The sequence below is a fragment of the Ranitomeya variabilis genome, chromosome 3 (assembly GCF_051348905.1).
Source record: "Ranitomeya variabilis isolate aRanVar5 chromosome 3, aRanVar5.hap1, whole genome shotgun sequence".
Lineage (NCBI taxonomy): Eukaryota > Metazoa > Chordata > Amphibia > Anura > Dendrobatidae > Ranitomeya > Ranitomeya variabilis.
In genome coordinates this window covers 767,020,837-767,048,789 of record NC_135234.1, presented here as the reverse complement: position 1 = coordinate 767,048,789, position 27,953 = coordinate 767,020,837, and the positions used below count along the sequence as shown (strand labels likewise).

The 27,953-nt window shown below is 45.6% G+C and overlaps 1 protein-coding gene across 1 annotated transcript in view; it reads right to left on the bottom strand.

Moving 5' to 3' along the window:
• Window positions 1-666: 666 nt before the first annotated feature.
• The window catches only part of LOC143817401 (sialidase-3-like), a 66,608-nt gene continuing 39,321 nt past the window's right edge, over window positions 667-27,953 (bottom strand). The window contains exon 3 of the mRNA XM_077298794.1: window positions 667-1,967. Coding sequence (XP_077154909.1) covers window positions 1,008-1,967 — 960 coding nt within the window. The 3' untranslated portion in view covers window positions 667-1,007. The remainder of the gene's footprint in view (window positions 1,968-27,953) is intronic.

Sequence of the window (27,953 nt, the reverse complement as noted above, 5' to 3'; positions counted from 1 at the left end):
CGGGTTTATGAAACACTGAACACAGATGTAGCAGAGCTGATGGTGTCACAGCAGAGTACATTCATTAATCATTAATGAATGTACTCTGCTGTGACACCATCAGCTCTGCTACATCTGTGTTCAGTGTTTCATAAACCCGACAAATGAATCACTCTGTGTATGAAATCTACAAGTGACACATTCCTCTCTGCTACATCTGGCCTCATGCTAAAGCTTTGTGGTACTTTTATCAGTGCAGTGTGGACCGATAACTTCTCTTGAGAGCACATGAGTAACAAACAGTAAATAACAAACTCAGCTCTGCTACATCAGTAAAAAACCAATTGATTAATGATTAATCAATTGGTTTTTTACTGATGTAGCAGAGCTGAGTTTGTTATTTATTAAGTTTCATGGCCACTTCATGAAATCCTATCAACAAAATTACCGCCGGTAATACCTTCATTCAGAGGGGCCCAGCCTGCTGTTCCCGCGCACACGCACAGGCCGGATATGACTCACCCATGGTGACTCCGGAAATACATGGCGGGCTGTGGAAGCCGCCCGCCCTGCTCGTACAGCGGGAGATGGGAGGAGGGAGTGGCGGATGAGGGGGAGGAGACTTCCGCCCGAACTCCACGGCCGCCCACCAAAGGGGGAAAGACGAACGCTGCGGCGCTGGAGTGTGACAAAATGGAGGCCGCACAACCGGCGTGTTTAGCCGCTAAAGTAGCTGTCAGCGGCGCCGCGGACCGGCTGAAAAACCCCAACGGCCCGGTCCTGGTCCGCGGACCGGCGGTTGGGGACCTCTGCATTAGAGGACCTGTTTTCATTGTGGCGTGTACTGATGTATACTAGGTTGGGGCATTCCCCAAAAATGACAGTCATATTGGTTGTCACCCAGCTATAACTGATAACATTTCTAAAATACAAGATTTTTCGCCCACATGACAGATGGGTGTCTAACGGTTCTTATTTTTAAGGATTTTTTTATTTTAGGGTAGAATGCCCTTTGGATCTTGATATGGTCACTTCCTGAACATGGCGAACAGACTTTTCTTCTTGTTGATATTTTCCAGGACATCTTCCATAGTAAATAGACAGAAGTTGATCTCCTCATAAGGAGCCATAGCTCCACTCTCAAAAAGGATTGCAAATGTATTAGCGTCTTTACAATCGGCAAGATCTGAGTATCCCGAGGGGCCGTCATGAATGACCCACGGCTTAGACCAGGCCTTGGACATCAGCGGTGACTTGTTCAGGTAGATGCCCAAATCTCGGCTATCTTTCTTTGCCGGATGTGAGAAGAGAAGCCAGTGACGCCGCTCCTGACTCGGTTGTTCAAGACCTGGAAAACCCAAGACGCTGCCGGAGCATCCACCCTTCTCTGACTCCTTCAACTTACAACTTTCGTAAGTCGTAATCTTAAATTCACCTCCGACATTTAGCATCAATGCCTCCACACGCTTCTTGGATGTGCTCCGCGCGTTGCAGTACAGCATTTTCTGACCGTCTTCAGATATATCTGCCAGTTGTGATTCTCCGCACTCGTGCTTTTCGATTCGTTTTGATTTGTGCCACCGGTTGCCTTGGTCCTCGCTGTAAATGTAAAATGCATGAGCTTTTGTGGACCAGCAACGCATGAACCAAAATTTGTCAACATACTCATAGGCTGGGACCACGAGTTTGCCACATTGGGTCTGAATGCCGTGGCCAGGAGACACGTAGAGCGTGGCTAGGTTCCTGATGCCGCTCGTCACATCAATGATGTCTATGGGAGCGCTCCACGTCTTCCCGCAGTCCTGGCTGGTCGAGTAGCAGAGCGTGGCACTTTTCCCCCACTTTCTCATGTGCTCTTCCATTACGCCTTTGAAGACACAGTTGAAGAAGAGGAATAGGGTCTTGGTGGCGTCTTCGAAGACCGAACAGGGGTTGATCATTCGATGATTTTTTGGGCAGATATCGTGTAAACTCTGGAGACCTTCCCACTGAAAATATATAAAATACATAGAAAGAATTATAAAGTAATACCACTGTATTTGTTTAGGGGTATGGTCTGGGGTCTGTGTTTATTTAAATGTCAGGCCTATGATTGCAGATATATAGGGGTCTGGAATATTAAACTAGGGATCTAAGGTGAGTAGTAATTTAATGGTCTGGTCTTTGTTCTGTATTTAGAGAGCCTGGTCTGTTGTGATATTCATGGTTTGGTCTGGGGTCTGTATATATTAAGGGGTCAGGCCTGGTGTTTGTAGTTATTGAGAAGTCTTGGATATACACTCACCGGCCACTTTATTAGGTACACCATGCTAGTAACGGGTTGGACCCCCTTTTGCCTTCAGAACTGCCTCAATTCTTCGTGGCATAGATTCAACAAGGTGCTGGAAGCATTCCTCAGAGATTTTGGTCCATATTGACATGATGGCATCACACAGTTGCCGCAGATTTGTCGGCTGCACATCCCAAAGATGCTCCATACAAGGCAGGATGGATCCATGCTTTCATGTTGTTTACGCCAAATTCTGACCCTACCATCCGAATGTCGCAGCAGAAATCGAGACTCATCAGACCAAGCAACGTTTTTCCAATCTTCTACTGTCCAATTTCGATGAGCTTGTACAAATTGTAGCCTCAGTTTCCTGTTTTTAGCTGAAAGGAGTGGTACCCGGTGTGGTCTTCTGCTGCTGTAGCCCATCTGCCTCAAAGTTCGACGCACTGTGCGTTCAGAGATGCTCTTAGGCCTACCTTGGTTGTAACGGGTGGCGATTTGAGTCACTGTTGCCTTTCTATCAGCTCGAACCAGTCTGCCCATTCTCCTCTGACCTCTGGCATCAACAAGGCATTTCCACCCACAGAACTGCCGCTCACTGGATTTTTTTTCTTTTTCGGATCATTCTCTGTAAACCCTAGAGATGGTTTTGCGTGAAAATCCCAGTAGATCAGCAGTTTCTGAAATACTCAGACCAGCCCTTCTGGCACCAACAACCATGCCACGTTCAAAGGCACTCAAATCACCTTTCTTCCCCATACTGATGCTCGGTTTGAACTGCAGGAGATTGTCTTGACCATGTCTACATGCCTAAATGCACTGAGTTGCCGCCATATGATTGGCTGATTAGAAATTAAGTGTTAACAAAAAGTTGGACAGCTGTACCTAATAAAGTGGCCAGTGAGTGTATATTATTCAGATCATTTGTATGTTTTTTGGGGTCAAGTAGGATGTTTGTTGACATCATAGTCATGTGACCATCATCTTACCAAAGGTCCTGTACCCTGCAGGAGCCTAGAAGAACTGAAGAAGAGTAGACAGGCCGTCCTCTATAGTGTATGAACGTATGTGCGTGTGTATACATGTGTGTGTGTATACACGGAGCACATACACACACATGTATGCACAGATCACACACGTATACACAGAGCACACACATGTATAAACAGAGCACACACACATGTACAGTGGCATGTAAAAGTTTGGGCACCCCTGGGAAAAATTACTGTTACTGTGATCAGTTAAGCAAGTTGAAGATTAAATGAACTCTAAAAAAACTAAAGTTAAAGAATGCACATTTCCTTTATATTTTAGGCAAAAAAAAGTCATTTTTTACATTTTAAAAATTACAAAAAGGAAAATTCAGAAATGGTCGTTAACCAGTAATAGTGGAGATGAAGATAAGGTCTGGAAAACCAAGCAAAATTTCAGTGAGAGCTGCTCGTAGGATTGCTAGAGAGGCAAATTGGAACCCCCACTTGACTGCAAAAAAACTTAAGAAAGATTTAGCAGACTCTGGAGTTGTGGTACATTGTTCTACTGTTCAGAGACAGCTGCACAAATATGGCCTGATTAGATCAGCCATCAGAAGAAAACCTCTCCGACATCCTCACCATAAAATTCAGAAGTATGCAAAAGAACATCTAAGAAAGCCTGATTCATTTTGGAAACAAGTCCTGTGGACCGATGAGGTAAAGTAGAAGTCTTTGGCCCCAGTGATCAAAGGTATATGTGGAGAAAAAAGGGCACAACATTTCAGGAAAAGAACATCTCACCAACCATTAAGCATGGGGGTGGCTCCATCACGCTTTGGGGTTGTGTTGCAGCCAATGGCATGGGCAACATTTCACAGGAAGAGGGAAGAATGGATTTGTAAGGGGATGAAGGATCATGTTTCCTTTTTCTTTTCCTCCTTAACAGGTCCTGATACTGTCTGTTCTATTATTATGTATATATGTTATTACATAATGGTATTGCTACATGGTTGCATGTACTACCGCCTACTTATCATGGTACTGCTACACTCTTAGTGTATTACCGTGTCTTGTAAATAAGCATTGTGTGTTTTAGTAAAGTATACTGTGTTTGCACTTGTAGTAGGGAAAGTGTAGCGCACCTATTGGACACTATATGGGGGGCATTTTTAGTGCACACAGTTCCTAACTAGAACATAAAGTATATAGTTAATTATAGAAGGGGCTGCTGCTTGGTAAGCTAGTGATAATCTTAGAATAGCTCAGAGGGCTAGGGACGCCCGAACCGTCCACACGGGCTATAGGCCCAGGACGTCACGGCAGCCACGCAACATGAAGAGAAGTGAACCTCAGACATCCACAGCTACAGTACAGATAATCAACGGGTTAGAACAGTTTGAAGACTCAGAATGTGGCAACTCATTGTTTGGGTAGAAACCCGTAGAACCAGTGCGAAACGGTCAAGGGACTCCAAGGAAGCAGTGAGCACGTACAGTAAAGATGTGGTGCAAAGGCAGAAGGCAGAACAGAAGGGATCATCACCTTCATGAAAAGTCTATGTTTCTACTGCGGCCAGTCTGACCACTTCTTGATCAATTGTCCTTAGTGTCCTAGACGGCCTAACAAGGTGCTAGCAGCAATAGGGAGTATGACAACTGTGATGATGAATCTGACATCTCTGAATGTAGCCTGCCTTTAAACGCTGTATTCCATTCACTTTCTATGACTTCACCCCCCAAGGAGCTGAAGGAAAAGAACTCTCACTGTTCTCTCTAATAACCCCTTCCCGACATCGGACGTACTATACCGTCCGATGTCGGGTCCCCTGCTTTGATGTGCGCTCCGGCGGTGAGCGCACATCAAAGTCGCGACATGTCAGCTGTTTTTTACAGCTGACATGTGCGCGCAATAGCGGCGGGTGAAATCGCGATCACCCGCCGCTATTAACTAGTTAAATGCCGCTGTCAAACGCAGACAGCGTCATTTAACTACCGCATCCGGCCGGGCGGCCGGAAATGAGCGCATCGCCGACCCCGTCACATGATCGGGGGTCGGCGATGAGTCAGGAAGGTAAACATAGAGGTCCTTGAGACCTCTATGGTTACTGATCGCCGGTGGCTGTGAGCGCCCCCCTGTGGTCGGCGCTCACAGCACACCTGCATTTTAGCTACATAACAGCGATCTGATGATCGCTGTTATGTAGCAGAGCCGATCGGGCTGTGCCTGCTTCTAGCCTCCCATCGAGGCTATAGAAGCATGGCAAAAGTAAAAAAAAAAGTTAAAAAAAATGTGAAAAAAATAAAAAAAATATAAAAGTTTAAATCACCCCCCTTTCGCCCCAATCAAAATAAATCAATAAAAAAATCAAATCTACACATATTTGGTATCGCCGCGTTCAGAATCGCCCGATCTATCAATAAAAAAAAAGCATTAACCTGATCGCAAAACGGCGTAACGAGAAAAAAAATCGAAACGCCAGAATTACGTTTTTTTGGTCGCTGCGACATTGCATTAAAATGCAATAACGGGCGATCAAAAGAACGTATCTGCACCGAAATGCTATTATTAAAAACGCCAGCTCGGCACACAAAAAATAAGCCCTCACCCGACCCCAGATCACGAAAAATGGAGACGCTACGGGTATCGGAAAATGGCGCAATTTTATTTTTTATTTTTTTTGCAAAGTTTGGAATTTTTTTTCACCACTTAGGTAAAACATAACCTAGACATGTGAGGTGTCTATGAACTCGTACTGACCTGGAGAATCATAATGGCAGGTCAGTTTTATCATTTAGTGAACCTAGCAAAAAAAACAAACAAAAAACAAGTGTGGGATTGCACTTTTTTTGCAATTTCACCGCACTTGGAATTTTTTTCCCGTTTTATAGTACAAGCCATGGTAAAACCAATGGTGTCATTCAAAAGTACAACTCGTCCCGCAAAAAATAAGCCCTCACATGGCCAAATTGACGGAAAAATAAAAAAGTTATGGCTCTGGGAAGGAGGGGAGTGAAAAACGAAAATGGAAAAACGAAAAATCCCACGGTCATGAAGGGGTTAAGATCCTGTGTTCAGGACAGTGGATTTCCAGTTCAGCTATGATTGACTCTGGTGCAGGTGGTAATTTCATGGATATCGCATTTGCCAAGGAACATGGTATTAAAATTCAGCAAAGAGCCTCTCCAATTACCATGGAAATAGTGGATGGGTCACCTTTAATCTCTGGGCCTGTGGATCAGGAGACCGTACCCCTTGAAATTTTGTTGGAGCCTAATCATCAGGAGCAACTTTGTTTCTTGCTAATTTCTTCTCATTTTCCTGTGATTTTAGGCATTCCTTGGTTGCATTCTCAGAACCCAATTTTCAACTGGGAGACCAAGGAGATTATCTTCCCAACAAGGAGCAACTCAGCATTAACAGAAGCTGTCCCTGAGTCCATGGCTATGGAACCTGTTCTGAACTCTATTTTTGGGCTCCCTCTAGTGGTCACAAGCGGTACTGTGTAGTGTTGTCTTTCTGCAGGTTGGCAGCATCAGCTGGTTCGTTATCCTTGGTTGGTTTGCTATTTAGCTCACCTGGATACTCAGTTCCTTGCCTGCTCTCAATGTATCAGTGCTCTTCAGATTACTTGTGACTACCTTGCTCCCAGTCTCTCCAAGACAAGCTAAGTTTTTGTTTGTTTATTTTTTGATTATCAGCATTCATCATGTTTCTTGTCCAGCTTGCTAAAATGTGATTTCTTACTTGCTGGTTGCTCTAGGGGACTGAGTTTCTCCCCCCACACCGTTAGTTGGTGCGGGGGTTCTGGAAATCTCAGTGTGGATATTTTGTATGGGTTTTTTACTGACCGCACAGACCCCTTTTCTATTTTCTGCTATCTAGTATTAGTGGGCCTCATTTGCTGAATCTGCTTTCACCCCTGTGTATGTGCCTTCCTCTTACCTCACCGTTATTATTTGTTGGGGGCTTCTATATCTTTGGGGATTATTTCTCTGGAGGCAAGTGAGGTCTTTCTTTCTCTCTAGGGGTAGTTAGTTCCTCAGGCTGGCTTGAGACGTCTAGGATTTTAGTCACGTTCACCGGCTACCTCTAGTGTGTTGGATAGGTTCAGATTTGCGGTCAGTCCAGTTTACCACCTCCCTAGAGCTTGTCCTATGTTTTGTTACTTAGCTGGAGTATTTTGTGATCCTCAACCACTAAGGATCATAACAGTATAGCAGGCCAAAAAGTGTTTAATGCATCGCAGAAGTGGGATAAAAAGAAGACCTGAGTACATTTTTTTTCCCCCCTCCCACTTTTCCTTTGCTGCAGTCTGTTTAGCTTCTTTCATCCCCTTGAACTCTGGGTGGTTTTGAGCTCAGCTGCAGACATGAATGTTCAGACTCTGGCTTCTAGTGTGGATCATCTTGCTGCACGGGTGCAAAGTATTCAGGATTTTGTTATTCATAGCTCTATGTCAGAACCAAAGATACCCATTCCTGAGTTGTTTTCTGGAGATAGATCTAGGTTTCTAAATTTTAAGAATAATTGTAAGTTATTTCTATCTATGAGACCTCGTTCCTCTGGTGATTCCGCTCAGCAAGTTAAAATTGTTATCTCCTTGTTGCGTGGCGACCCTCAAGATTGGGCTTTCTCTCTGGCGCCAGGAGATCCTGCATTGCTTAATGTAGATGCATTTTTTCTGGCTCTTGGACTGCTTTATGAGGAGCCTAATCTTCAGAATCAGGCAGAAAAAGCGTTGCTGGCTATCTCTCAAGGTCAGGATGAAGCAGAGGTGTATTGTCAAAAATTTCGGAAATGGTCGGTGCTTACTCAATGGAATGAGTGTGCCCTGGCTGCAAATTTCAGAGAAGGTCTTTCTGAAGCCGTTAAGAATGTTATGGTGGGGTTTCCCACCCCTACAAGTCTGAGTGATTCTTGTCATGGATCCCAATGGCTGGGGATCGCACTGGACAAGCAAAATAACATAAATAACGGACGAGCTCTAGGGTGATGGAACCTGGGCTGACCGCTGCCCTACTCCTGACAAACACAACTAGAAATAGCCAGGGAGCGTGCCTACGTTGATTCTAGACGCCACGCGCCAGCCTAAGAGCTAACTAGTACTGCAGAGGAAATAAAGACCTAGCTTGCCTCCAGAGGAATGAACCCCAAAAGGTATAGTTGCCCCCCACATGTATTGACGGTGAAATGAGAGGAAGGCACGCACATAGAGATGAAAATAGATTTAGCAAAATGAGGCCCGCTATAACTAGAAAGCAGAATGATACAAAAGGGGTCTGAGCGGTCAGCAAAAAACCCTAATCAAAATCCATCCTGAGATTACAAGAACCCATGTGCCAACTCATGGCACATGGGGAGAACCTCAGCCCACTAGAGCTACCAGCTAGCATAGAGTCATAATTAGCAAGCTGGACAAAAAACCAAACAACTGAAAAACAAAACTTAGCTTATCCTGAGAGATCTGGGAGCAGGTAGTCAGGAACCAAACTGAGCACATCTGAGTACATTGATAGCCGGCAAGGGAATGACAGGAAAGCCAGGTTAAATAGGAAACACCCAGCCTCTGATGGACAGGTGGAAACCAGAGACCGCAACCCACCAAAGTCACCCAGTACCAGCCGTAACCACCAGAGGCAGCCCAAAAACAGAATCCACAACAGTACCCCCCCCTTGAGGAGGGGTCACCGAACCCTCACGAGAACCCCCAGGGCGATCAGGATGAGCTCTATGGAAGGCGCGGACCAAATCAGTAGCATGAACATCAGAGGCGTCCACCCAGGAATTATCCTCCTGACCATAACCCTTCCACTTAACCAAATACTGGAGTTTACGTCTGGAAACACGAGAATCCAAGATCTTCTCAACAACATACTCCAATTCTCCCTCCACCAGCACCGGAGCAGGAGGCTCAACCGAAGGAACAACGGGCACCTCATACCTCCGCAATAACGACCGATTGAACACATTATGAATAGCAAACGATGCTGGGAGATCCAAACGAAAAGACACAGGGTTAAGAATCTCCAAGATCTTATAAGGACCGATGAACCGAGGCTTGAACTTAGGAGAAGAGACCTTCATAGGGACAAAACGAGAAGACAACCACACCAAGTCCCCAACAAGAAGTCGGGGACCCACGCGGCGACGGCGATTAGCAAACTGCTGAGTCTTCTCCTGAGACAACTTCAAATTGTCCACCACCTGATTCCAAATCTGATGTAGCCTGTCCACCACCACGTCCACTCCAGACCAGGACAATCCGAAGGCTCCACCTGACCAGAGGAAAAACGAGGATGAAACCCCGAATTACAAAAGAAAGGAGAGACCAAAGAAGCAGAACTAGCCCGATTATTAAGGGCAAATTCGGCCAGTGGCAAAAAGGCAACCCAGTCATCTTGATCAGCAGAAACAAAACACCTCAAATAAGTTTCCAAGGTCTGATTAGTTCGCTCCGTCTGGCCATTCGTCTGAGGATGGAATGCAGACGAGAAAGACAAATCAATGCCCATCTTAGCACAAAACGTCCGCCAAAATCTAGACACAAACTGGGATCCCCTGTCAGAAACGATATTCTCCGGAATCCCATGCAAACGAACCACGTTCTGAAAAAATAAAGGGACCAACTCAGAGGAGGAAGGCAACTTAGGCAAGGGTACCAAATGAACCATCTTAGAAAAGCGGTCACACACAACCCAGATAACGGACATTTTCTGTGAGACAGGGAGATCTGAAATAAAATCCATGGAAATGTGCGTCCAAGGCCTCTTCGGGATAGGCAAGGATAACAACAACCCACTGGCCCGAGAACAGCAAGGCTTAGCCCGAGCACACACTTCACAAGACTGCACAAAGGTGCGCACATCCCTTGACAAGGAAGGCCACCAAAAAGACCTGGCCACCAAGTCTCTAGTACCAAATATTCCAGGATGACCAGCCAACACAGAAGAATGGACCTCGGAGATGACTCTACTGGTCCAATCATCCGGAACAAACAGTCTTTCTGGTGGACAACGATCAGGTTTATCCGCCTGAAACTCCTGCAATGCACGTCGCAAGTCTGGGGAGACGGCGGACAATATTACCCCATCCCTAAGGATACCAGTAGGCCCAGAGTCTCCAGGAGAGTCAGGCACAAAACTCCTGGAAAGAGCATCTGCCTTCACATTCTTTGAACATGGCAGGTATGAAACCACAAAATTGAAACGAGAAAAAAACAACGACCAACGAGCCTGTCTAGGATTCAGACGCCTGGCAGATTCAAGGTAAATCAGATTTTTGTGATCAGTCAAGACCACCACACGATGTCTAGCACCCTCAAGCCAATGACGCCACTCCTCAAATGCCCACTTCATGGCCAAAAGCTCCCGATTACCCACATCATAATTGCGCTCGGCGGGCGAGAATTTTCTAGAAAAGAACGCACATGGCTTCATCACCGAGTCATTGGAACTTCTCTGTGACAAAACCGCCCCCGCTCCAATCTCGGAAGCATCAACCTCAACCTGAAAAGGAAGTGAAACATCTGGTTGACATAACACAGGAGCAGAAGAAAACCGGCGCTTAAGTTCCTGAAAGGCCTCCACAGCCGTAGGAGACCAATTAGCAACATCAGCACCCTTTTTAGTCAAATCAGTCAAAGGTTTAACAACACTGGAAAAATTAGTAATGAACCGACGATAAAAATTAGCAAAACCCAAGAACTTCTGAAGACTCTTAACAGATGTAGGTTGTGTCCAGTCACAAATCGCCTGAACCTTGACGGGATCCATCTCAATAGTAGAAGGAGAAAAAATGTACCCCAAAAAAGAAATTTTCTGGACTCCGAAGAGACATTTTGAGCCCTTCACAAACAGAGAATTGGCCCGCAGGACTTGAAACACCTTCCTGACCTGTAGAACATGAGACTCCCAGTCATCAGAAAACACCAAAATATCATCCAAATACAGAATCATAAACTTATCCAGATATTCACGGAAAATATTGTGCATAAAGGACTGAAAGACTGAAGGAGCATTAGAAAGTCCAAAAGGCATTACCAAATACTCAAAATGGCCCTCAGGCGTATTAAATGCGGTTTTCCACTCATCACCCTGTTTTATCCGCACAAGATTATACGCACCGCTAAGATCTATCTTAGTGAACCACCTAGCCCCCTTAATGCGAGCAAACAAATCAGTCAATAATGGCAATGGATACTGATATTTGACTGTAATCTTATTCAGAAGGCGATAATCTATACAAGGCCTCAGGGAACCATCTTTTTTTGCCACGAAAAAAAAACCTGCTCCCAGAGGGGACGAAGATGGACGAATATGTCCCTTTTCCAAGGACTCCTTAATATAATTCCGCATAGCAGTATGCTCTGGCACTGACAGATTAAATAAACGACCCTTAGGGAACTTACTGCCAGGAATTAATTCTATAGCACAGTCACAATCCCTATGAGGAGGGAGCGAATTGAGCTTAGGCTCCTCAAAAACATCCCGATAGTCAGACAAAAACGCAGGGACCTCAGAAGGAGTAGATGAAGCTATTGAAATCAGAGGTGCATCATCATGAACCCCCTGACATCCCCAGCTTAACACAGACATTGTTTTCCAATCCAGGACAGGATTATGAGTTTGTAACCATGGCAGACCAAGCACTAGTACATCATGTAAATTATACAGTACAAGGAAGCGAATCACCTCCTGATGAACGGGAGTCATGCGCATGGTCACTTGTGTCCAGTACTGCGGTTTATTCATAGCCAATGGTGTAGAGTCAATTCCCTTCAAAGGAATAGGAACTTCCAGAGGCTCCAGACTAAAACCGCAGCGTTTGGCAAATGACCAATCCATAAGACTCAGGGCAGCGCCCGAGTCCACATAGGCATCGACGGAAATGGAAGACAGTGAACAAATCAGAGTTACAGACAAAATGAACTTAGACTGCAGAGTACTAATGGCAAAAGATTTATCAACCTTTTTTGTGCGTTTAGAGCATGCTGATATAACATGAGCTGAATCACCACAATAAAAACACAATCCATTTTTCCGCCTATAATTTTGCCGTTCACTTCTGGACTGAATTCTATCACATTGCATAGTCTCAGGTGCCTGTTCAGAAGACACCGCCAACTGGTGCACAGGTTTGCGCTCCCGTAAACGCCGATCAATCTGAATGGCCATAGCCATAGACTCATTCAGACCTGTAGGCGCAGGGAACCCCACCATAATATCCTTAATGGCCTCCGAAAGACCATCTCTGAAGTTTGCAGCCAGGGCGCACTCATTCCACTGAGTAAGCACCGACCATTTCCGAAATTTTTTACAATATACTTCCGCTTCATCATGCCCCTGAGAGAGGGCTAATAAAGCCTTTTCAGCCTGAATCTCCAGGTTAGGTTCCTCATAGAGCAATCCCAGTGCCAGAAAAAACGCATCCACACTGAGCAATGCAGGATCCCCTGGTGCCAATGCAAATGCCCAATTCTGAGGGTCGCCCCGCAGGAAAGATATTACAATCTTAACCTGCTGAGCAGGGTCTCCAGAGGAGCGAGATTTCAAGAAAGAAACAATTTGCAATTGTTCCTGAAATTCAGGAAGGTAGATCTATCTCCAGAAAAAAACTCTGGAATAGGAATTCTAGGTTCAGACATGGGAGTGTGAATAACAAAATCCTGTATGTTTTGAACTTTTGCAGCCAGATTACTCAGGCTGGAAGCCAAACTCTGGACATCCATGTTAAACAGCTAAGGTCAGAGCCATTCAAGGGTTAAAAGGAGGTAAGAAGCAGCTAGACAGCAATTAAGGGCTAGGCAGCAAAACTCTGAGGGAAAAAAAAAAAAATTTCCCTTCAACACTTCTTTTTCTCCTGCTTCAGCCCAAACAATTAACACTTTGTGGGCCGGCTATACTGTCATGGATCCCAATGGCTGGGGATCGCACTGGACAAGCAAAATAACATAAATAACGGACGAGCTCTAGGGTGATGGAACCTGGGCTGACCGCTGCCCTACTCCTGACAAACACAACTAGAAATAGCCAGGGAGCGTGCCTACGTTGATTCTAGATGCCACGCGCCAGCCTAAGAGCTAACTAGTACTGCAGAGGAAATAAAGACCTAGCTTGCCTCCAGAGGAATGAACCCCAAAAGGTATAGTTGCCCCCTACATGTATTGACGGTGAAATGAGAGGAAGGCACGCACATAGAGATGAAAATAGATTTAGCAAAATGAGGCCCGCTATAACTAGAAAGCAGAATGATACAAAAGGGGTCTGAGCGGTCAGCAAAAAACCCTAATCAAAAACCATCCTGAGATTACAAGAACCCATGTGCCAACTCATGGCACATGGGGAGAACCTCAGCCCACTAGAGCTACCAGCTAGCATAGAGTCATAATTAGCAAGCTGGACAAAAAACCAAACAACTGAAAAACAAAACTTAGCTTATCCTGAGAGATCTGGGAGCAAGTAGTCAGGAACCAAACTGAGCACATCTGAGTACATTGATAGCCGGCAAGGGAATGACAGGAAAGCCAGGTTAAATAGGAAACACCCAGCCTCTGATGGACAGGTGGAAACCAGAGACCGCAACCCACCAAAGTCACCCAGTACCAGCCGTAACCACCAGAGGGAGCCCAAAAACAGAATCCACAACAGATTCTATGGCTTTAGCCATTCAGGTTGATCGGCGTTTGCGGGAGCGCAAATCTGCTCATCCTTTGGCGGTATTTTCTGAACAGAGACCTGAGTCTATGCAATGTGACCGAACTCTGACCAGAATTGAGCGACAAAGTCATAGACGTCAAAATGGGTTGTGCTTTTACTGTGGTGATTCTACTCATGTTATCTCAGCATGCTCTAAACGCTTAAAAAAAAATCGCTAAACCTGTCACCATTGGTACTTTGCAGCCTAAATTTATTTTGTCTGTTACTTTGATTTGTTCTTTGTCGTCCTACCCGGTTATGGCTTTTGTGGATTCGGGTGCTGCCCTGAATCTGATGGATTTGTCGTTTGCCAGGCGCTGTGCTTTTGTCCTGGAGCCTTTGGAATTTCCTATTCCTCTGAGGGGAATTGATGCTACGCCATTGGCTGAGAATAAGCCTCAGTATTGGACGCAAATGACCATGTGCATGACTCCCATACATCAGGAGGTGATTCGCTTTCTTGTTCTGCATAATTTGCATGATGTTGTCGTTTTGGGTCTGCCATGGCTGCAGGCTCATAATCCAGTTTTAGATTGGAAAGCTATGTCTGTGTCAAGTTGGGCTTGTCAGGGAATTCATGGCGATGCTCCGTTGGTGTCTATTGCTTCTTCCACTCCTTCTGAGGTCCCTGAGTTTTTGTCTGACTACCAGGATGTATTTGATGAGCCCAGGTCCAGTGCCCTGCCCCCTCATAGGGATTGTGACTGTGCTATAAATTTAATTCCTGGTAGTAAATTCCCTAAGGGACGACTTTTTAATCTGTCTATACCAGAGCATGCCGTGATGCGGAGTTATATAAAGGAGTCTTTGGAGAAGGGACATATTCGCCCATCCTCTTCCCCTCTTGGTGCAGGATTTTTTTTTGTGGCCAAGAAGGACGGTTCTTTGAGACCTTGTATAGATTATCGTCTTCTGAATAAAATCACAATCAAATTTCAGTATCCTTTACCACTATTGTCTGATTTGTTTGCTCGGATTAAGGGTGCCAGTTGGTTCACCAAGATAGATCTCCGTGGTGCGTATAACCTTGTGCGCATTAAGCAGGGAGATGAATGGAAAACAGCATTTAATACGCCTGAAGGCCATTTTGAGTACTTGGTGATGCCTTTTGGACTCTCTAATGCTCCTTCTGTGTTTCAGTCCTTCATGCATGACATCTTCCGAGAATATCTGGATAAATTTATGATTGTTTATCTGGATGACATTTTGGTCTTTTCTGATGATTGGGAGTCCCATGGGAAGCAGGTCAGGATGGTGTTTCAGGTCCTGCGTGCTAATGCTTTATTTGTGAAGGGCTCAAAATGCCTCTTCGGAGTACAGAAGGTCTCCTTTTTGGGTTTTATTTTTTCTCCTTCTACTGTGTAGATGGACCCAGTCAAGGTCCAGGCTATTCATGACTGGACTCAGCCCACGTCTGTTAAGGAGTCTTCAGAAGTTCTTGGGTTTTGCAAATTTTTACCGTCTTTTCATCGCTAATTTTTCTAGCGTGGTTAAACCTTTGACGGATTTGACCAAGAAGGGTTCTGATGTGACTAATTGGTCTCCTGCGGCCGTGGAGGCCTTTCGGGAGCTGAAGCACCGGTTTTCTTCAGCTCCAGTCTTATGTCAGCCAGATGTCTCTCTCCCCTTCCAGGTCGAGGTTGATGCTTCTGAGATTGGAGCAGGGGCTGTTTTGTCGCAGAGAAGCTCTGATGGCTCTGTGATGAAGCCATGTGCTTTCTTTTCAAGAAAGTTTTCGCCTGCCGAGCGGAATTACGATGTTGGTAATCGGGAGTTGTTGGCTATGAAGTGGGCATTTGAGGAGTGGCGACATTGGCTCCAAGGAGCTAAACATCGTGTGGTGGTCTTGACTGATCACAAAAATCTGATTTACCTTGAATCTGCCAAGCGCCTGAATCCTAGACAGGCTCGTTGGTCTTTGTTTTTCTCCCGTTTCAACTTCGTGGTCTCATACCTGCCTGGTTCGAAGAACGTGAAAGCTGATGCACTTTCTAGGAGTTTTGTGCCTGACTCTCCGGGAGTTTCTGAGCCGGCTGGTATTCTCAGTGAGGGAGTGATTTTGTCTGCCATTTCCCCAGATTTGCGACGAGTGCTGCAGATATTTCAGGCGGATAGACCTGACCGTTGTCCACCAGAGAGACTTTGTCCCGGATAGATGGACCAGCAGAGTTATTTCCGAGGTTCATTCTTCGGTGTTGGCGGGTCATCCTGGGATTTTTGGTACCAGAGATTTGGTGGCTAGGTCCTTCTGGTGGCCTTCCTTGTCGCGGGATGTGCGTTCCTTTGTGCAGTCTTGTGGGATTTGTGCTCGGGCTAAGCCTTGCTGTTCTCGTGCCAGCGGTTTGCTTTTGCCTTTGCCTATTCCGAAAAGGCCTTGGACGCACATTTCCATGGATTTTATTTCGGATCTTCCAGTATCTCAGAAAATGTCTGTCATCTGGGTGGTGTGTGATCGTTTTTCCAAGATGGTCCATTTGGTGCCCTTGCCTAAGTTGCCTTCTTCCTCCGATTTGGTTCCTCTATTTTTTCAGAATGTGGTTCGCTTGCACGGCATTCCTGAAAATATTGTGTCTGATAGAGGATCCCAGTTTGTGTCCAGGTTTTGGCGGACTTTTTGTGCTAAGATGGGCATTGATTTGTCTTTTTCGTCGGCCTTCCATCCTCAGACTAATGGCCAAACCGAGCGAACTAATCAGACGTTGGAAACTTATTTGAGATGTTTTGTTTCTGCTGATCAGGATGATTGGGTGACTTTTTTGCCATTGGCCGAGTTTGCCCTTAATAATCGGGCTAGTTCTGCTACTTTGGTTTCGCCTTTTTTCTGCATTTCTGGTTTCCATCCTCATTTTTCCTCGGGTCAGGTTGAGCCTTCTGACTGTCCTGGGGTGGATTCTGTGGTGGATAGGTTGCAGCAGATTTGGAACCATGTGGTGGACAATTTGAGGTTGTCACAGGAGAAGGCTCAGCGCTTTGCCAACCGCCGCCGCGGTGTGGGTCCCCGACGCGGTGTGGGTCCCCGACTTCGTGTTGGGGATTTGGTGTGGCTGTCTTCTCGGTATGTTCCTATGAAGGTCTCCTCTCCTAAATTCAAGCCTCGCTTCATCGGTCCTTATAAGATCTTGGAAATCCTTAACCCGGTGTCTTTTCGTTTGGATCTCCCAGCATCGTTTGCCATTCATAATGTGTTCCATAGGTCTTTGTTGCGGAGGTATGTGGTACCTGTGGTTCCTTCTGTTGAGCCTCCTGCTCCGGTGCTGGTCGAGGGCGAATTGGAGTACGTGGTGGAGAAGATTTTGGATTCTCGTATCTCTAGACGGAGGCTTCAGTATTTGGTTAAGTGGAAGGGCTATGGTCAGGAGGATAATTCCTGGGTTGTCGCCTCTGATGTTCATGCGGCCGATTTGGTTCGTGCCTTCCACGCGGCTCATCCTGATCGCCCTGGGGGTCTTGATGAGGGTTCGGTGACCCCTCCTCAAGGGGGGGGGTACTGTTGTGAACTATTTTTGGGCTCCCTCTAGTGGTCACAAGCGGTACTGTGTAGTGTTGTCTTTCTGCAGGTTGGCAGCATCAGCTGGTTCTTTATCCTTGGTTGGTTTCCTATTTAGCTCACCTGGATACTCAGTTCCTTGCCTGCTCTCAATATATCAGTGCTCTTCAGATTCCTTGTGACTACCTTGCTCCCAGTCTCTCCAAGACAAGCTAAGTTTTTGTTTGTTTATTTTTTGATTATCAGCATTCATCATGTTTCTTGTCCAGCTTGCTAAAATGTGATTTCCTCGCTTGCTGGTTGCTCTAGGGGACTGAGTTTCTCCCCCCACACCGTTAGTTGGTGCGGGGGTTCTTGAAATCTCAGTGTGGATATTTTGTAAGGGTTTTTTACTGACCGCACAGACCCCTTTTCTATTTTCTGCTATCTAGTATTAGTGGGCCTCATTTGCTGAATCTGCTTTCACCCCTGTGTATGTGCCTTCCTCTTACCTCACCGTTATTATTTGTTGGGGGCTTCTATATCTTTGGGGATTATTTCTCTGGAGGCAAGTGAGGTCTTTCTTTCTCTCTAGGGGTAGTTAGTTCCTCAGGCTGGCTCAAGACGTCTAGGATTTTAGTCACGTTCACCGGCTACCTCTAGTGTGTTGGATAGGTTCAGATTTGCGGTCAGTCCAGTTTACCACCTCCCTAGAGCTTGTCCTATGTTTTGTTACTTAGCTGGAGTATTTTGTGATCCTCAACCACTAAGGATCATAACAGGAACCACATGTACAGGTATTTTCTTTACCTCCAGTGTTATGACCCCAAAGGCAGAGGGTCTCAGAAATAAATACCACGTCTGCAAACACAAAAAACCAGCTCATAGGGCAGTGGTAACTGGGCTGACCGTATATCTAATCCTAGCACCACAAATAGCAGCAGCCGGGGAACGTGCCTACGTTGGTTCTAGACGTCTTGCGCCAGCCGGAGAACTAACTAACCCTAGAAGGGAAAAGATAGACCTTTCTTGCCTCCAGAGAAAATACCCCAACAGTTGGATACAAGCCCCCAACAAATAATAACGGTGAGGTAAGAAGAAAAGACAAACGTAAGAATGAGCTAGGTATTTAGCAAAGAGAGGCCCACTGACTAATAGCAGAATATAGTAAGATGACTTATACGGTCAGCAAAAACCCTATCAAAATTTCCACGCTGGATATTCAAGAACCCCCGAACCGTCTAACGGCCCGGGGGGAGAATACCAGCCCCCTAGAGCTTCCAGCTAAATCAGGAATCACATTTAGTACAAGCTGGACAGAAAATAAGAGCAATGCAAATAACCAAAAAACAAGGAAGCAGGACTTAGCTTAATTTTGCAAGAACCAGGACCAGCAGACAGGAGCAAACAGAAAGGACTGATTACAACGATGCCAGGCACTGGACTGAGAATCCAGGAAGTTTATATAGCAACACCCCTGGACTAACGACCCAGGTGGGTGCCAAACTGAGAAAAGACAATCCCAGAGTCATATCACTAGTGACCACAAGAGGGAGCCAAAAAAGTCTAATTCACAACAGTACCCCCCCTTTAAGGAGGGGTCACCGAACCCTCACCAAGACCACCAGGGCGATCAGGATGAGCAGCGTGAAAGGCACGAACTAAATCGGCCGCATGCACATCAGAGGCAACCACTGTCATGATTCTCAATGGCGAGAGAACATAGCCCAGCATATATGAGAACTAGCTCTTGGAAGATGGAAACTATACTGACCATGAACTAAACCTGCCGCACAACTAGAAGTGGCCGGGTAGCATGCCTACGTTTTTTAACCCTAGATGCCCAGCGCCAGCCGGAGAACTACCTAATCCTAGCAGAGGAAAAGACAGTCCTGGCTCACCTCTAGAGAAATTTTCCCAAAAGGCAGACAGAGGCCCCCACATATATTGGCGGTGATTTTAGATGAAATGACAAACGTAGTATGAAAATAGGTTTAGCAAAATCGAGGTCCGCTTTCTAGATAGCAGGAAGACAGAAAGGACACTTTCATGGTCAGCAGAAAACCCTATCAAAACACCATCCAGAAATTCCTTTAAGACTCTAGCATTAACTCATAACACCAGAGTGGCAATTTCCGATCACAAGAGCTTTCCAGACACAGTAACGAAACAGCAGCTGTGAACAGGAACAAAATGCAAAAACACACAAGGACAAAAGTCCAACTTAGCTGGGAGTTGTCTAGTAGCAGGAACAAGCACAGAAGGCTTCTGATTACATTGTTGACCGGCAAGAAACTGACAGAGGAGCAAGGTTATATAGCGACTCCCACATCCTGATAGGAGCAGGTGAACAGAGGGGATGATGCACACAAGTTCAATTCCACAAGTGGCCACCGGGGGAGCCCAGAATCCAATTTCACAACAAACCACCCAGGAATTATCCTCCTGACCATAGCCCTTCCACCCTTGACCAGATACTGAAGCCTCCGCCTGGAGAGACGAGAATCCAAGATCTTCACCACGTACTCCAACTCGCCCTCAACCAACACCGGAGCAGGAGGCTCAACAGAAGGAACCACAGGTACAACGTACCGCCGCAACAAAGAACTATGGAACACGTTGTGAATGGCAAACGACACCGGAAGATCCAAGCGAAAGGACACAGGATTAAGGATTTCCAATATCTTGTAAGGACCGATGAAGCGAGGCTTAAATTTAGGAGAGGAGACCTTCATAGGAACAAATCGAGAAGACAGCCATACCAAATCCCCAACACGAAGTCGGGGACCCACACCGCGGCGGCGGTTGGCAAAACACTAAGCCTTCTCCTGTGACAACTTTAAGTTGTCCACCACATGATTCCAGATCTGCTGCAACCTATCCACCACGGAATCTACCCCAGGACAGTCAGAAGACTCCACATGTCCCGAGGAAAAACGAGGATGGAAACCAGAGTTGCAAAAAAATGGCGAAACCAAGGTAGCGGAACTAGCCCGATTATTAAGGGCAAACTCAGCCAACGGCAAGAAGGTCACCCAATCATCCTGATCTGCAGAAACAAAACACCTCAAATAAGCCTCCAGAGACTGATTAGTTCGCTCCGTTTGTCCATTAGTTTGAGGATGAAAGGCAGACGAAAACGACAAATCAATGCCCATCTTAGCACAAAAGGATCGCCAGAACCTGGAAACAAACTGGGATCCTCTGTCAGACACGATATTCTCAGGAATGCCGTGTAAACGAACCACATTCTGAAAGAACAAGGGAACCAGATCGGAAGAGGAAGGCAGTTTAGGCAAAGATACCAAATGGACCATCTTGGAAAAGCGATCACATACCACCCAGATGACAGACATTCCTTGAGACACCCGAAGATCTGAAATGAAATCCATGGAAATGTGTGTCCAAGGCCTCTTCGGGACAGGCAAGGGCAAGAGCAAGCCGCTGGCACGAGAACAGCAAGGCTTAGCCCGAGCACAAGTCCCACAGGACTGCACAAATGACTGCACATCCCGTGACAAGGAAGGCCACCAAAAGGACCTAGCCACCAGATCTCTGGTGCCAAAAATTCCCGGATGCCCTGCCAACACCGAGGAATGAACCTCGAAATGACTCTGCTGGTCCACTTATCAGGAACAAACAGTCTGTCAGGTGGACAAGAGTCAGGTCTACCAGCCTGAAATTTCTGCAAAACACGTCGCAAATCCGGAGAAATGGCTGACAAGATTACTCCCTCTTTAAGAATACCAACTGGTTCTGCGACTCCAGGAGAGTCAGGCACAAAGCTCCTTGAAAGAGCATCAGCCTTCACATTCTTTGAACCTGGTAAATACGAGACCACAAAGTCAAAACGGGAGAAAAACAATGACCAACGGGCCTGTCTAGGATTCAGGCGTTTAGCAGACTCGAGATACATCAGATTCTTGTGATCAGTCAAGACCACCACACGATGTTTAGCACCCTCGAGCCAATGACGCCACTCCTCAAATGCCCACTTCATGGCCAGCAACTCCCGATTGCCAACATCATAATTCCGCTCAGCAGGCGAAAACTTCCTAGAGAAGAAAGCACATGGTCTCATTACAGAGCAACCAGGGCCTCTCTGCGACAAAACGGCCCCTGCCCCAATCTCAGAAGCATCCACTTCAACCTGAAAGGGAAGTGAGACATCAGGCTGGCACAAAACAGGCGCCGAAGTAAACCGGCGCTTCAACTCTTGGAAAGCTTCAACGGCTGCAGGAGCCCAGTTAGCAACATCAGAACCTTTCTTGGTCATATCCGTCAAAGGTCTAACAACGCTGGAAAAATTAGCGATAAAACGACGGTAGAAGTTAGCAAAACCCAAGAACTTCTGAAGACTCTTAACTGACGTGGGTTGAGTCCAATCATGAATAGCTCGGACCTTGACTGGGTCCATCTCCACCGCAGAAGGGGAAAAAATAAAACCCAAAAAGGGAACCTTCTGTACTCCAAAGAGACACTTTGAGCCCTTAACAAACAAAGCATTCTCACGCAAAACCTGAAACACCATCCTGACCTGCTCCACATGTGAGTCCCAATCATCAGAGAAAACCAGAATATCATCCAGATAAACAATCATAAATTTATCCAGATACTTCCGGAAAATATCATGCATAAAGGACTGAAACACTGAGGGAGCATTAGAGAGCCCAAAAGGCATCACCAAGTACTCAAAATGACCTTCGGGCATATTAAATTCAGTTTTCCATTCATCTCCTTGCTTAATGCGCACAAGGTTGTACGCACCACGAAGATCTATCTTGGTGAACCACTTGGCACCCTTAATCCGGGCAAACAAGTCCGACAACAGAGGCAAAGGATACTGAAATTTAACAGTGATTTTATTCAGAAGCCGATAGTCAATACAAGGTCTCAAAGATCCGTCCTTCTTGGCCACAAAAAAGAATCCCGCACCAAGAGGGGAAGAGGATGGACGGATATGCCCCTTCTCCAGAGACTCCTTGATATACGAACGCATTGCGGTATGCTCAGGCACAGACAGATTAAATAGTCTTCCCTTAGGAAATTTACTACCTGGAATCAAATCTATGGCGCAGTCACAGTCCCTATGAGGAGGCAGAGCACTGGACCTGGACTCGCTGAATACATCCTGATAATCAGACAAATACTCAGGAACTTCCGAAGGAGTAGAGGAAGCAATAGACACCGGCGGGGAATCAGCATGAATTCCCTGACAGCCTCAACTTGACACAGACATTGCCTTCCAATCCAAGACTGGATTATGGGTCTGTAACCATGGCAGACCCAAAACGACCAAATCATGCATTTTATGCAGAACAAGAAAACGAATCACCTCCCGATGTTCAGGAGTCATGCACATGGTTACCTGCGTCCAAAACTGCGGTTTATTTTCCGCCAATGGCGTAGCATCAATACCTCTAAGAGGGATAGGATTTACCAACGGTTCAAGAACAAAACCACAGCGCTTGGCAAATGACAGATCCATAAGACTCAGGGCAGCACCTGAATCCACAAACGCCATAACAGGGTAGGAAGACAATGAGCAAATTAAAGTCACAGACAAAATAAATTTAGGTTGCAAATTACCAATGGCGACAGGACTAACAACCCTTGTTAGGCGTTTAGAGCATGCTGATATAACATGTGTAGAATCACCACAGTAAAAACACAACCCATTCTGACGTCTATGATTTTTCCGTTCATTTCTAGTCTGAATTCTACCACATTGCATTAAATCAGGTGTTTGTTCAGACAACACCACCAGAGGATTAGCGGCTTTGCGCTCCCGCAAACGCCGGTCAATTTGAATAGCCAGCGCCATGGAATCATTCAGACTTGTAGGAATGGAGAAACCCACCATCACATTTTTTTTTTTTTATCAATTAGTGTTTATTGAAGATTTCCAAAACAATACAGTACAGTCAAACAGTAATAACAGTAACAGAGGTCAACTAAAAATGACCAGAAATAAGTGAGGAGAAAAACAAAACCAATCAGAAAGGGGGGGGGGGAGGGGTAGGTACAGTAGGGGGAATAGGGGGGGAGGAAAGGAGTGTAGGCATTTACAAGACTTTATCTAGCAGTTCAGTTATAGACAAGGGGTCGTGGCAAACTGTGGCAGAATAAGAATATTACAAACACAAAAACAGACATGTCAATTATGCTTACTTATTCCCACTCAAGTAAACGGTCAAACAAGGTGGTGCGGGTCAATAGAGGAATGACCACTATGTAACCAAGGGTGCCAAATATTTTGTCTTTTGGTTTTGGCAGTAATGGAGTGAGCCAAGGCGAGTTCATATTGGCAGTGGACATTAAGTTTATTAATTAATTCTCTAATATTGGGAGAATTAGTGTCTTTCCATCTTGAGGCGACTAATGACCTGGCAGCTATTAGAATATGTGATAGTGTACCTCGAAGTATGTGTGGAATGTCCTCCAGGCCGATGTGAAGAATTACCTGCCTAGGTGACAGAGTCAGCTGGATCCCCAAGACCTGTGCAATTAAAAGGTCCATATCTCTCCACCAGGGTTGAAGAATTGGGCACGACCACCAGGCATGTTCCAGAGTTCCCCTGTGACCGCACCCCCTCCAGCATTTATCCGACCCGGCAGGGTCATAGTGAGCCACCTGAACCGGATATTGATACCATCTAAGGTGTACTTTTTTCAATTGTTCGAGATGATTGACGCAGGCAGATACCCGTAATACCTCACCCAGTCCCTCCTCCCAATCCATCGGGTCAGATAGGAAGTCCAGATCCTGTTCCCACTTGATCATATATGGCAGTTTAACATCTTCTGCTGGGTCATTTAAGGCTTTATATAATATTGAAATTCCCTTCGGGCCAGAGTCAGGCAACAAGAAATAACCATTAACCCTGTTATTTAAATGGGAGTTGAAGAAAGGCGAGTCTGGGGAATTATGAAGTAGATGACGTATCTGCAAATATTGATAGAAATATCTCCGGACATTCGGGAAGTTGGAGGCCAAGCGGTCAAAGGGGATAAGGCCAGTGGTATCAAATATCTGCCGTAATGTTACGATTCCAGCATCAACCCAAGGCTGGAGATTAATAAATGGGATGTGTGTCTCAAGGGCTTTTAAGGATAGGGAGTCATGAGATAATTTAATCAAGGAAGGGACCAGTGTCCTCCAATAATGGAGCGCGATTTTCATGGTTGGTAAGGTAGGGGAATAATCAGTGATTGCAATAGATTCGGCCTCAAGAATCGTGCGGGTAGATCTAGTTTTGGCATAGTAGTTTTCTATTTGGAGCCATCTATGGTCTTTGTCCGCCTGCCACCAGTCTCTAAGTCCAGTTAGTATGGCCGCTCTATGGTACAGCATGAGGTTCGGCATTCCCAGCCCTCCCCGTTTGTACGGATAGTACATCAAGGTCCTAGAGATTCTAGATTTTTTGTGTGACCAAATATAATCGTATGTCATAGTTTGTAATTCCGAAATCAAACGTTTGAGGATTTTTAATGGGATACACCTAACAGTATACAGTATTTTAGGCAGGATCATCATTTTGAAAACATTAATCCTGGCAATCCAGGTTGTCATAACTATGTGAAAATGGTCAAGTTGTGCCCTAACCTGTGTGATCAATTTAGAGAAATTCTTCTCAACAATCTGTTCAGAGCCCGTCAATATAACTCCCAAGTACGGGATACCCTCTGTCATCCATTTAAATGGAAACTCAGCCTCCATTTTCGACTTGGCCGCGCATGGAACCGCCACCGGAAACAACAAGGACTTCGTGGGATTCAACCTGTAGTATTTCACATTACTGAATTCCCCGAGTTCCAAGGTAATAGCTGTCAAGGATGTCTCCAAGTTGACACAGGATAGAATAACATCATCGGCATACAAGCCAATTCTGTGCTCCATCTGTCCAACCCTGATGCCGGTGATATTAGTAGAGGTTCTTATGCGTTCAGCAAGCGGCTCCATGCACAGTGCAAAAATAATAGGAGAGAGTGGGCCACCTTGACGAGTGCCATTCGTGATCTGAAACGGACCAGATAAAAAACCGGACGTCAAGACCCTGGCACAAGGAGTCGAGTACATAGCACAGATTGCTGAGAATATTGGGCCCGACAGTCCAAACCTTTCCAATACTGCCCGAAGATATCCCCAGTGCACCCTGTCAAAAGCCTTCTCAGCATCAAGCGACAGGAATGCACTGGGTAGGCCAGACAGCTCGGCTATTTTAATCAGATTCAGCATGCGCCGCACCCCATCTTTCGTCTCACGTCCGGCCACAAAACCCACTTGGTCCGGTGAAATTATAGTTGGGATAATAAGCTTTAGTCTGGACGCTATAATTTTAGTGAATATTTTGACATCCGAATTGAGCAGAGCAATGGGTCTAAAGTCACCAGGGTGTGTGAGGGGTTTCCCAGGCTTGGGTATGGTAGATATGGTAGCTTCCAAACCAGGAGCCGCCACAGTACCCGAGTCTCTCCACACCGAGAATAATCTCTGCAAATATGGAGTCAGCAACAGATAAAAGGATTTATAATAGTCATTCGTCAGCCCGTCTGGGCCTGGGGCCTTATGAGATTTAGTTTGTTTAATCGTCGAGTTAATTTCTACATCTGTGAAGGGAGAATTAAGGTAGTTTAGCTGCTCAGATGTAATACGGGGTAATTTTATAGAGTCTAGATATTTATAAATAGATTGGTGATCCGGTTGGGGAGTAGAAGGGTCATCTTTTAAGTTATACAATCCGGTATAATATTCTGCAAAAGCTTGGACTATGTCCTGAGGGTTCCTGAGGGCCTTCCCATTTTTATCTAAGATATGGTCCACTCTTGATTTAGCTTCCCTCTTACGTACTCTGCGCGCCAGGAGTGCACCTGCCCTATCACCTGCGGCATATAGATTAGTCTTGAATTTCTTCATGTTATGTGCATATCTGGCCAGGAGATTTTCTCTCAATTTAAACCTAATCTGATAGATCTCCTCGGAGATAGAAGGCGTGGGAGCAGACTTGTTGATATTGTCTAAATATTGCAGGTGGGAAAGTAATACCTCTCTGCCACTCTCCCTCTTCCTTTTCAGGTAGGAAGCTTGTTGGAGAAGCACACCTCTAATCACTACTTTATGCGCCAACCATAAGGACTCATCAGAAACCTCTCCATTATCTTTTATCTTAAAGTAATGTTCCAACTCCGAAGAGATTCTATCTAACACCTCCCCATTCAGCAGCAATGCGTCATTTAATCGCCACCTAAAGGCTGGGTTAGCTTGGTGTGCTAAAGTAAGAGTTAGAGTGATAGGAGCGTGATCAGACCACGTTATAAAACCTATAGTTGCGGATCTACATCTGGACAAGGTTGCACTATCTGTTAGAAAATAATCAATACGGGAGTATGTGGAATGCCTGGAAGAGTAAAAGGTATAATCCCTCTCAGATGCATGCGAATATCTCCAATAATCATGCAGGTGGAATTCGCCTGTGAGTAGAGTCAAGTCCCCTCTAGGTCGTCTGCTACCAGAAGAGCAATCAAGGTCCACATGCATGGGGAGATTAAAGTCACCACATATTATATTGCTGCCCTTCACATTAGCAGAGACTTCATGAAGGGTTGTTCTCAGGAATTTATGTTGTCCCTCATTGGGAGCATAAAGATTTGTCAACGTGTGTAGCTCACCATTCAATAGGCACGTGATAGTTAAGCACCTACCCGTGGGGTCATTATTTTGCGCTATCAATTTAAAAGCAATTGTATTTTTCACCATGATGCACACACCAGCCTTTTTGGTTGGGCCATTAGCAAATAGAATGTGTGGGAAGAGGGGATGACGGAGCCTAAAATTATCCTCCGCCAACAAATGGGTCTCCTGCAAGCAGATAATATCTGCCCTCGACCGCTTCACCTCCCTCCACATCATAGATCTCTTCTCAGGGGAGTTTAAACCCCTGACATTCAAAGAAAGAATTTGTAAACTCATGGTACCATTATACTAACGTCTATACTGCTGGTATTACCCAGTGACCCCACTGGCAGTGTACCGAAACTTATATACAAATAACTGCCAGTTTCATAATAACAATTAAAAATCAATATAGACAGAGAATGCCCGGGGATTTGGAGAGAAAAAACCTGGAGGAAAGAAAGGGGAAGGGCAAGTATGTAGTCGCATCGGAAGGAGACTCTAAATGTATGCCAGACAGAGTAAAAAGAACCAAAAAACAAAAAGAAGTAAAAACAAAGGAAAAAAAACAAAAAACAAAACATAGGTCAATATACGAGGAATCCTCGTAGGAACGTCCGGAACAGTCCAGACAGTCCGCAGAACAGAATCTGCGTGGAGGGGTGGAAGTGAGAGGTTCACAATCCAAAGGCCCACTGAGGGGTGCAGTAGGAGGGCTCAGCAATCCAGACGCCGTCCGTGTGGCACTGTCAATCCGTAGACTAGTCTGAGGCTATTTTCCTTTTTGTATTCGAAGGTCTGGGAGCAAAGGGTATTTTCCAGGCCGTAAGCCTCTCCTCTGCCTGTTTAGGCGAGGAGCAGGCGACCGTGCGTCCTTCATAAGTGATAATCAAACGCA